The sequence below is a fragment of the Centropristis striata genome, chromosome 23, assembly GCF_030273125.1.
Source record: "Centropristis striata isolate RG_2023a ecotype Rhode Island chromosome 23, C.striata_1.0, whole genome shotgun sequence".
NCBI lineage: Eukaryota > Metazoa > Chordata > Actinopteri > Perciformes > Serranidae > Centropristis > Centropristis striata.
Genome location: NC_081539.1, coordinates 30,471,391 through 30,483,191, shown reverse-complemented (window position 1 = coordinate 30,483,191; position 11,801 = coordinate 30,471,391). Strand labels below are relative to the sequence as shown.

General features: G+C 36.0%; 1 protein-coding gene across 1 annotated transcript in view; it reads right to left on the bottom strand.

Moving 5' to 3' along the window:
* The window catches only part of LOC131962463 (guanine nucleotide exchange factor VAV3), a 185,614-nt gene that overhangs the window by 60,634 nt on the left and 113,179 nt on the right, over positions 1–11,801 (bottom strand). The window contains exon 16 of the mRNA XM_059327470.1: positions 2,771–2,872. Coding sequence (XP_059183453.1) covers positions 2,771–2,872 — 102 coding nt within the window. The remainder of the gene's footprint in view (positions 1–2,770; positions 2,873–11,801) is intronic.

Below are 11,801 nucleotides of genomic sequence, written 5' to 3'. Positions count from 1 at the left end.
AACTGTCATTCCCAGCAATTTGGTCTCATGTACCTGGTCTAATGTAATGCTTACACACTGCAAGAAAAGAAAAGTTGGGTGAACTCAAAATTTCAAGGCAACAAACTTCGATACAATTTTAAGTTGGACAATTAAACTAAATATTTTAAGTTTTGTTTTTGAGTTTGCTCAACTCTGAATTCAGATTTTTGTCAACTCAACTGTAAGTTGTACCAACTTAAAATTTTACATTGTAATAACTTTTAATCCTTACTTCTGCTAACTTCTGCAATGTGCTGAATTGGCACGATTGTATATATTATATATACCATATTCAGCTTTCTGTTTCACTTTAACTCATTAAATCCCTCAGCAAGACTGTTTGACTTTGACAAGAAGTGACTTCTCCAAAATATGTGGGTGTGACTGGAAACAGAAATGTGAAAAAGTAGCTAATTTCAAAAAGCATATTATTTGTTACTAGGCTAAATTTAAACCCATTTAACTATTCTAATTCTAATCTAAGTACATTTGACCAAATATAAACAAAAAATAATCCTATTCTATCCTGTCACAATTTTGATATATGTTGTGGAGATGCAAAGAAAAGGGCAAATTTGTCTAGTTTATTTATTTTAAAATAAGAAATATCATAAACAGAAATACCATAAACGCCCAATGTAACATATATGTCATATCACAGATCTTTGACATTTAGGGGTAGAATATTTTATTATTAAAACATCATAAATGTGTTCTATGTGGTTCACTTGGTCTGTGGTATATCCTCCATAATGTTCCTTTAAGGATTACTGGGTCTGGGTTCTTATGGGTTAAACTATACAAGACCGAAAAAATCAGCTCATATCTAAAAAAAAACTGAAAAGAAAACCTTCTCGGTGTAAGTGATGTGTGCTCACACACGCAGCAGCAGTGTGTAGTTCTGTTTTCATTTACATAACCATCTCAGAGGCCCTAATTAAAACGACATGAAAGTAAGGGCTGCTTTGCTCTGCTCTCCAGCTAATTGTCTGTTTAACCTCTTTGAAAAAACTAGCATGGAGTTCACATGCAGGTACACTATTATTTCTTGTGCAGTTTAGAACTCCAGGGTGTGTGTTGCATTGGGGAGTCAGAGCAGAGAATTTAAACCATTAGCACGCCGCTCTTATGCAACCTTTATTTAATTCTTATGAAATCTCATGAAAGGGATTTTGTAAGGTTTGCCTAAGATTTTCAAATCAAAACTTTACATTGTTTAAGACGTGTACAGATAGCCTATGTATGCATTGTGCTCCTGATTAATTAAACAATAGATCAGCAATATATACACGACCGGTCAAAAGTTTTAGAACACCCCAATTTTTCCAGTTTTTTATTGAAATTCAAGCAGTTCAAGTCAAATGAACAGCTTGAAAGGGTCCAAAGGTAAGTGGTGAACTGCCAGAGGTAAATAAAAAAAGGTAAGCTTAACCAAAACTGGAAAATAATGTACATTTCAGAATTATACAAGTAGGCCTTTTTCATGGAACAAGAAATGGGTTAACAACTTAACTCTATGGAGTCTTGGGCTATTTTGTCCATTTTTGAAATCTTTTCATGTCTTTGTAAGTCATTTTGTGTCTTTTTGTGTCTTTTTTTAGTCATTTTGTGTCTTTTTTGTCATTTTGTGTCTTTTTTTGGTCATTTTGTGTCTTTTTTTAGTCATTTTGTGTCTTTTTTTGGTCATTTTGTGTCTTTTTTTAGTCCTTTAGTCCAACATAAAATGTGATTTTGAATCTTTTTTTTACTTTCAAAACACTATCATGCTCAATAAAGAATTTTAAATGTTGCAAATGTGCATTAATTTCAGAGTACACTGAGACATTAAACTGCATCATTTTCAATTAAATTCTGGAAAAGTTGGTGTGTTCTAAAACTTTTGACCAGTAGTGTATATATATATTATCAAATAGCATTGTGAGTCAGTAGTACAGTACATTCATCTCAGATTTCGTTGTGGTTTTCACAATAATAAATTCAAACATCTGAGAATCACAGAATACTTAAATCATTAGGCTCATGAATCATGAAGTCATTTAGTATTTGGTGCCTGTTAGAGAAGAGGCTCTATCGTGTCTAAAGTGTGTCATTTCAAATCATTTCAGTGTTCTAGCACAATAGTTATAATAATAATAGTGGAATAGTCCAAAGGACAAATGCTTATTTAAAGAAACACTTGAAAAATAATCAAGAAAAGAATAGCACGCTGCACTTCAGATGCTTCTCGAGACCTTCCTTGCATTATTCTTGTTTTTCTCACATCTTATCCTCAGAAAATGTTGCTGAATTCAGCGCCCAGCTCTGTATATATTCACAGTGCAATAATCTTGTCCCCTTTTCCCTTCCATCGTCTTGAAGAAGTGTTGAAGTGTGACAGACATTTTTTTCTTTACCGTCCTCGGTAGGTGAAACCACTCAGTCGTTCACGCTGTGAGAAAGACCATGAGGCGCAGTCCTCTGGGTGCCGATACCATTCAGCAAATTTAAAAGAAACTTTGTGTAACTAAGGCACATGTGCAGAGGAAGAGAGGAGTGAAAGGAAAAGTGACGAATAGATTGTTAGGGTACACTGGAGAGGAAAAGGAGGAATGGAGGTCTTTCAAAGGAGTCCTGACAGTTGTTTGAAGGGAAAAGGTCTGCGTCTCGTCCTCGCTCTTTATGTTTGACGATAGCCTTGAAGAGAGTTTTGTGCTACTTCTACTGTGTGTGTGTTTGTGTGTGTTTGTGTGAATAATAATTGGCCTCTTACCTCAGTAGCATGTGGCAAGAGTTGCAGGAGGTGATCCTTTCAAAGGTGTGCATTTTAAACTCATGGTGGTTGTTAGTGGCGTTCTCAGGACGAATGTTGGATCTAAACAAGACAAAACATACAACAAACATTAGATAGTGATTCATTAGGGCTGAATTTGGAATTTTGAGAAAATGAGAAAAATGGGCTAGCACATATCCAAATTGTGGTATAGGTGCAATATTTGTAAAAGGCAAAATATGTATCAAAAGAACACCATTGTGAATTTTAAACCAGCGCAACACAGGCAGTACACTGCAAAAAAAAAAAGAAAAGTTGGGTGAACTCAAAATTTCAAGGCAACAAACTTCGATAAAATTTTAAGTTGGACAATTAAACTAAATATTTTAAGTTTTGTTTTTGAGTTTGCTCAACTCTGAATTCAGATTTTTGTCAACTCAACTGTAAGTTGTACTAACTAATAATTTTACATTATAAGTTATAATAACTTTTAATCCTTACTTCTGCTAACTTCTGCAATGTGCTGAATTGGCACGATTGTAACGCCGCTATGAAATGTCAGCTAATGTTGCGACCACAATTTTGAGTTAGCGTTGATACGCTAATGGCTACTCTTGTAGGTGTAACAAGCAGCGCTGCTAGCATCAGTTAGCCGCTAGCATCAGTTAGCCGCTAGCATCAGTTAGTCGCTAGCATCAGTTAGCCGCTAGCATCAGTTAGTCGCTAGCCTCAGTTAGCCGCTAGCATCAGTTAGCCGCTAGCCTCAGTTAGCCGCTAGCATCAGTTAGCTGCTAGCTTTCGCTGATGACCTAATTTCACCTTTTTCCCGCATTTCACAACAAAGAAATAAGAGTTATCAGAACTATTGTCCCTTGTTGTGAACCCCAACTTAAAGATATAAGTAACAACAACTCACCAACTTGTTTTTGAGCAGACAACTGGCTTCCTTTGTTGTGCTAACTTACATTATTGCCCTTAATGTCAATAGTTTATATTTCCAAGTTTTACCAACTTAAATCACTGTTTTAGGCCAAAAAATACAAGTTGGCTTTTTTGCAGTGTACATGCCGGTGCCCTCCACCCCGCCTTATGGATATTTTTCCATATGCACATAATATAAATATATTTGCCTGATATTAGACAGAATTGCCACCTTGTTACACTCCATTTCCATCCACAGTCTGACAATGATCCACTGTGACAACAACCCATTTCTGTGGGAAATGAAGATTTAAATTTCCTAACAAACTCAATCGCTTGAGATGAACATATGTGCTTTGGTCTTAAGTTTACCTAGAAACAAAACAGAATGTTGAGGCAATATTGGGAAGACATGCTGCTTATGTAGACACACAGCTTGACAACTGCCCTAGTGCCACCTGTGACGCTGATTGGCTAATCATTAGTCCCCCTGCAGCGCTCATTGGATCGAATGTTCTTCAGCCAAGAACCTGCTTTTTCATGTCATGATGCCAGATGGATCTATCAACTTGCCAGAGTGGACGGATTCAAAGGTCTGGACCCAGGGCTATAAATATGTTATTTATAAAGAAAAGATAATGTTGTTTGGTTTATTTAGAGAGTTATCTATAAGTCCCTTGACTTATACTGTAGATTAGCTGTTCTCAACCTTGGGGTCGGGACCCCAATTGGGGTCTCGAGATGATTTCTGGGGGTCGCCAAATCATTTTGGAAGTCAGCTCTGTCTCCACTGTGTTAAAGTGTTCATGTGTTAATGTGTTTTAGTCTTTTTGGTCATTTAATGTCTTTTTTGGTCATTTTGTGTCTTTTTTGGTCATTTTATGTCTTTCTTAGTCATTTTGTGTCTTTTATTGGTCATTTTGTTTCTTTTTTGGGCCATTTTGTGGTCATTTTTATCATTTTGTGTCTCTTTTAGTCATTTTTGTTTCCTTTTTTGGTCATTTTATGTCTTTTTTTAGTCATTTTGTGTCTTTTTTGGTCATTTTGTTTCTTTTTTGGGCCATTTTGTCTTTTTTTGGTCATTTTGTGTCTTTTTTTGGTCAATTTGTGTCTCTTTAAGTCATTTTGTTTCTTCTTTTTGGTCATTTTATTTATTTTTTTAGTCATTTTGTCTTTTTTTGGTAATTTTGTTTCTTTTTTGGGCCATAATTTGTCATTTTGTGTCTTTTTTGGTCAATTTGTGTGTTTTTGCAGTCATTTTTTGTCATTTTGTGGTCAATTTGAGTCCTTTTTTGCTCAATTTTATGTAATTTTGTGTCTTTTTTTGATCATTTTGTGTCATTTTGTGGTCAATTTGATTCTTTTTTGGGTAATTTTGTGTCTTTTCTGACAAAGAAAGTAGCAGGTTATTACTTTCCAAGGAGTCTCTGTCTTGAAGCTGACTGTTACACACTCAGGAGGTCAGAATGAACCTTTAATCTGATAGCAAAGGAGTTAGATTAAAAGTAACAATAAAATATAAAATGCGCAGACAGAGAGATGTTTTAGTTGTTGTCTGCTTCATTATCTGTCCAAAATTCGTCCTATCAACTGAGTTTATATGATCTGAACTGTGAGATTGTGTTCAGTGAGCGGGGGTCTTGGACAACATGCATGTTAGATTGGGGGTCGCGACTCAAAAAGGTTGAGAATAGCTGCTGTAGATCACCACTGAAACTACTATTTCCATTCTCACAAAGAATAAATATACATTACTTTTTAGTTTTCCATAAAGTCAACTTGCAGAAAGTTTGGTTGAGATAAGTACTTTGTGACAGTACAGCACCTCTAAGTTACTATTATCACATACTAATGCAGTTTAAGCAAGAACTTTTCCCCCAAACTCTCTTGTTTATGAATTAAGGGTGCTCTGACATCCGGAAATAGAGAGCAGGCTGCCAAAAACAATTACATCCAAGATCTAAGATGTCAGAAAATCAAATCCAGAGGACAAACAATAAACAGAGATTTCAAAAGAAAAATGCAAATCTGCTTGTTTCTCGCTTTTAAAATGCAGTGTCAGCTAAATCGCAGGAGTTGGAGCGTCCTTGAATGCACCACTGAGTTTTCAAAACACTCTCTGCTCATGTTCCTGCCTCACTACATGATGATAATATAACTTGTGGGATGAAATGAAAAATCATGACATGATATGTGTGCTTCAGGTTGTTGTTTCATATGTGACACCACTGGTGGGATGCAACTGAGAGCATTTATTCAAGTAAATAAGTCTGTACTTACTTAAGTTCAAGTACTTCAATTGACTGTTTTTTCTGCTTCTACTCCACTACACTTTTTACCTCACTACGTTTAATCTCACTTTGTTATGTCTCCAAAGCTGTCAGATGCTTGGATTACTCTTAATCTCATACTTACATAATTTTACTTAAGTAAAATGTTCGATTCAGGACTTTATTTGTACACTGCAATAAAGCCAACTTGTGTTTTTTGGCCTAAAACAGTGATTTAATTTGGTAAAACGTGGAAATATAAATTACTGACATTTAGGGCAATAATGTAAGTTAGCACAACAAAGGAAGCCAGTTGTCTGCTCAAAAACAAGTTGGTGAGTTGTTGTTACTTATATCTTTAAGTTGGGGTTCACAACAAGGGACAATAGTTCTGCTAACTCTTATTTCTTTGTTGTGAAATTCGGTCATTAGCGAAAGCTAGGGGCTAACTGATGCTAGCGGCTAACTGATGCTAGCGGCGCTGTTTGTTACAGCTACAAGAGTAGCCATTAGCGTATCAATGCTAACTCAAAATTGTGGTCGCAACATTAGCTGACATTTCATAGCGGCGTTACAATCGTGCCAATTCAGCACATTGCAGAAGTTAGCAGAAGTAAGGATTAAAAGTTATTACAATGTAAAATTATAAGTTCCAAAATCTGAATTCAGAGTTGAGCAAACTCAAAAACAAAACTTGAAATATTTAGTTTAATTGTCTAACTTAAAATTTTATCGAAGTTTGTTGCCTTGAAATTTTGAGTTCATCCAACTTTTCTTTTTTTTGCAGTGTAGCAGAGGATTTTGACAGTTTGGTATCAGAAACATTGTACTGCTTGAACTGTTCTGTGCCTCTGAGCAGCTCTATTATAAAAAAGGAAGAGTTAAACCTCTCTCAATCAAAACAATAACTAAAAACAGAGCAATGCCATCACTGAAGATAGTTTCTCCCAGTTAGAATTCCATCAGTGTCCATCGTGCAGGAGGTTTTTACCAAGAGAAGAATTATCTGCGGGGATCTCTTCCTTTCCAAAACAAACAGACTTGTTGATTTAAACCAGTAGTTCTCAACCTTTTTGAGTCGCGACCCCCAATTTAACATGCATGTTGTCCGTGACCCCCGCTCACTGAACACAATCTCACAGTTCAGATCACCCAAAAAAGAAACAAAATGACCAAAAAAAGGAAACATGACCAAAAAACGGAAACAAAATGAACAAAAAAGACACAAAATGACCAAAAAAAGACACAAAATGACCACAAAATAATAAAAAAGACAATATGACCAAAAAAACACAAATTGACCACAACATGTCCAAAAAAGACACAAAATGACCAAAAAAAGACACAACATGACAAAAAAAGACACAAAATGACAAAAAAAGACACAAATTGACCACAACATGACCAAAAAAGACACAAAATTACCAAAAAAAAACAAAATGACTAAAAAAAGACACAAAATTACCAAAAAAAAAGACATTAAGTGACCAAAAAGACTAAAACACAGTTCAGATCACCCAAAAAAGAAACAAAATGACCAAAAAAAGGAAACAAAATGACCAAAAAACGGAAACAAAATGACCAAAAAAGACACAAAATGACCAAAAAAAGACACAAAATGACCAAAAAATAATCGAAAAAAGACAAAATGACCAAAAAAGACACAAATTGACCACAACATAACCAAAAAAGACACAAAATGACCAAAAAAAGACAAAATGACCAAAAAAGACACAAAATGACCAAAAAAAGACACAAAATGACCACAAAATAATAAAAAAAGACAATATGACCAAAAAAGACACAAATTGACCACAACATGTCCAAAAAAGACACAAAATGACCAAAAAAAGACACAAAATGACCAAAAAAGACACAAATTGACCACAACATGACCAAAAAAGACACAAAATGACCAAAAAAAGACACAAAATGACCAAAAAAAAGACACAAAATGACCAAAAAAAACACAAAATGACTAAAAAAAGACACAAAATTACCAAAAAAAGACATTAAGTGACCAAAAAGACTAAAACACATTAACACATGAACACTTTAACACAGTGGAGACAGAGCTGACTTCCAAAATGATTTGGCGACCCCCAGAAATCATCTCGCGACCCCAATTGGGGTCCCGACCCCAAGGTTTAAAATAGCTGCTTTAAACTGGTAAAACACTGAATGGAGCAGTTTCGTGCTAAAAATGTGTGTTTCTCTGATGCTGTTTGGCACATCGCTCACAATCAGAACAAGCAGTTGGAGCAAAATGTGCAACAACCACTGACTGCTACTGCAGCACTGTATTATTGTCTTCTACTACAAGTTACAGATGAGCCTTTTGCTCTTTGATTAAAACATGAATTTCAAAGCAAGAAAAAAAAAATCACTTATAATTGCAGCCAACAAACTCTTCCAAGGCAACAGTAACATTGCACTGATACGGTTCTTTGAAGTGGGACGGAGAGAATTGCAAATAGACAGGCAAGGTCTGCTTGAAGTGAACACAGAAGTGTTCTTGGCCCCTTGGGACATGGATGTGTGTGTGTGTGTGTGTGTGTGTGTGTGTGTGTGTGTGTGTGTGTGTGTGTGTGTGAAAGAGAAAGACAGGGCTTTGTGCTGCTGGCAAACTTGAGCAAATCCTGTTTATTTCAAATTGAAGAGGTATTTCCTTTTGGTTTTTAGTGTTGTGATAGCTGGACATGACGAGGTTGTTGCATAAGCGTTTTGCTTCATATGCACAGGTGTTACTTTGGAAATAATTAGTCAAACTGAAGAGCTACAGCGTGTTCTCTGGAAAATAGGACAAACAGCGCTGAGATGGAACAAAGTGTCAAAGAAGAAAAAGAGACCTTCAGTGGTGTCCTCTCCTCTGTGCTGGGGTCAGCCCATACATCTACTTTGTAGCGGAGATTGTTGTTAAATATAAATTGCATAGTGTCGACATGAAAGAGCATCCATTTTTATTTTTAAAATAATCCCAATGAAAGATACTGAATGTTTTACTCTGGTTTATGACAAAAAATCTCACTAAACCCCCTGAGCTTCCTTCTTCTTCCGACTTGACTTTGAGAGCATGACTGGCCTCTTGCTGAAGTTTTTTTTAAAGATGTCCGACGCAACTTTGTACAGTGCGCTGAGAAGTACACTGCAAAAAAACTGTTAACTGTAGCTGTAAACTGGCAAAAAAACAAAAAAAACAATTAACTGAAAGACATGCACTGCAAGAAAAGAAAAGTTGGGTGAACTCAAAATTTCAAGGCAACAAACTTCGATAAAATTTTAAGTTGGACAATTAAACTAAATATTTTAAGTTTTGTTTTTGATTTTGCTCAACTCTGAATTCAGATTTTTGTCAGCTCAACTGTAAGTTGTACTAACTTATAATTTTACATTGTAATAACTTTTAATCCTTACTTCTGCTAACTTCTGCAATGTGCTGAATTGGCACGATTGTAACGCCGCTATGAAATGTCAGCTAATGTTGCAACCACAATTTTGAGTTAGCATTGATACGCTAATGGCTACTCTTGTAGCTGTAACAAACAGCGCCGCTAGCATCAGTTAGCCGCTAGCGTCAGTTAGCCGCAAGCCTCAGTTAGCCGCTAGCGTCAGTTAGCCGCTAGCATCAGTTAGCCGCTAGCTTTCGCTAATGACCGAATTTCACCGCTTTCCTGCATTTCCCAACAAAGAAATAAGAGTTATCAGAACTATTGTCCCTTGTTGTGAACCCCAACTTAAAGATATAAGTAACAACAACTCACCAACTTGTTTTTGAGCAGACAACTGGCTTCCTTTGTTGTGCTAACTTACATTATTGCCCTAAATGTCCATAATTTATATTTCCAAGTTTTAGTAACTTAAATCACTGTTTTAGGCAAAAAAAAATACAAGTTGGCTTTTTTGCAGTGTAACTGCTTGAATTTTAAGGACTATTTAAAACTCATAAATACGACATGACTTCATCTGCAGCCTTCTTCTGACTTCCAAGGACGGAGTTGCTCACTCACTGCTGTTTGAGCAACAGTTTTAATTTCTGCCGTTCTGTCAGCGGAGCAGTGTGCCTGCTTACCCCTCGTGGCTGCTGAATCTTAGTCAAGCAGCAAACAGTGGGACATAAAGACGGCACGTGAGTAAACAACTGTTCACAGATCAGCTATTAAGCTTCGCTGTGGGAGCATGTGATTGTCTGGCAACGCCTTTCTATTCTCGCAGCTCGTTAATTCAGCCTCAAAAGTTAATCAACCAAAACCCCGGTTTTCTCAGTCTCACTTCATCTTCCTAATCCTCTTCTTCACTTTCTGTTGAAGCCTGTTGTTTTTTCCTTTGTAGCCTGAAATTGTTTTTTCACAGATTTTCTTCTAATTTTTTCTCAGTTTTTAAATTTATATTTTGAGCTTAATCGCACCTGCTTGAGAGCCCCACTGCTGTTAAAAGAGGAATGTTTTTTGTTTTGTGGGGCTGTATGAGGTACTTAACCATAATCAGTTTATTAAAGTAGCTGGTAGTCAGTACCAGTGGTGGAACAAGTTTTCAGATCCCTTACTTAAGTAAAAGTACTAATACTACAATGTGAGATTACTCCAGTACAAGTAAAGGTCCTGCATTCAAAACCTTACTTGAGTAAAAGTACAAAAATATCAGCATCAAAATGTACTTGAAGTGCTAAAAGTAAAAGTACTCATTATGCAGAATGGACCCACTCAGGTTGTCAAACATATTATTAAATTATTGTTTTTGATGCAATTATCTAAGCAGTGGTTTATTTTCTCAAGCCAGGGCTCATTTTAACCGCTAAATATACTGTTATGTGGTTTAATTTAATAAAATGTCTAATCACTTTAAATTGATCATGTTTTTCATGTTAAATCTCGACCTGAAAAGTAACTAAAGCTGTCAGCTAAATGTAGTGGAGTAAAAATTCCAATATTTGCCTCTAAATGTAGTGGAGTAGAAGTATAAAGTTATATAAAATGGAAATACTCAAGTAAAGTACATGTACCTCAAAATTGTACTTAAGTACAGTACTTGAGTAAATGTACTTTGTAACATTCCACCACTGGTCAGTACTGCAGTACTACCACGATCTGTTGCAGTTTGTGAAGCAGGCAGTACCTGTCCAAAAACTAAGCAATTTACTGGTGTGGGCACAGGCTGCAAAAAATGTTTTAGCCACTTAAAAAAAAGTGTACGTCATCTTTAGAACATTTTCATTGCTTTACATTGCCATCAGACATTGCACAAGGAAATGAAGTCGCTACCTGTGCTCTCTTCAAAGCCACCAGACTCCTTTGACAAAAATAGCAATTTTATGGGAGTTGATCAGCTTTAACCAATCAGCTACTCTGAATAGGAACTACTGGCAACTATGTGAGTGTGTTACGACACAGAGAGGTGACTGTTTAAAACAGTGGAGCTTCCTAAATAGGTTAGTGTAAATGCTGCAATAGCATTAGGTATATCAGAGATAGAGAGAATTTGTCAATTAGCAGAATTCACTTAAAACTGCTTCCCATTGTGGTTCATTCCAGGATCCAATAACAGGCATCTCAGATCAATAAAGGAGATGCAGAAGGACCCTAACAACATTATTATGACATCATCAGGGTTGCTTTTCTGAGGCCACAGAAGAGATTTTACAACTGTCTTCAACTCCTACTGCACCTGTTGTGCTACCTGTACACTGCAAAAGAGCCAACTTGTATTTTTTGGCCTAAAACAGTGATTTAAGTTGGTAAAGCTTGGAATTATAAATTATTGACATTTAGGGCAATAATGTAAGTTAGCACAACAAAGGAAGCCAGTTGTCTGCTCAAAAACAAGTTGGTGAGTTGTTGTTACTT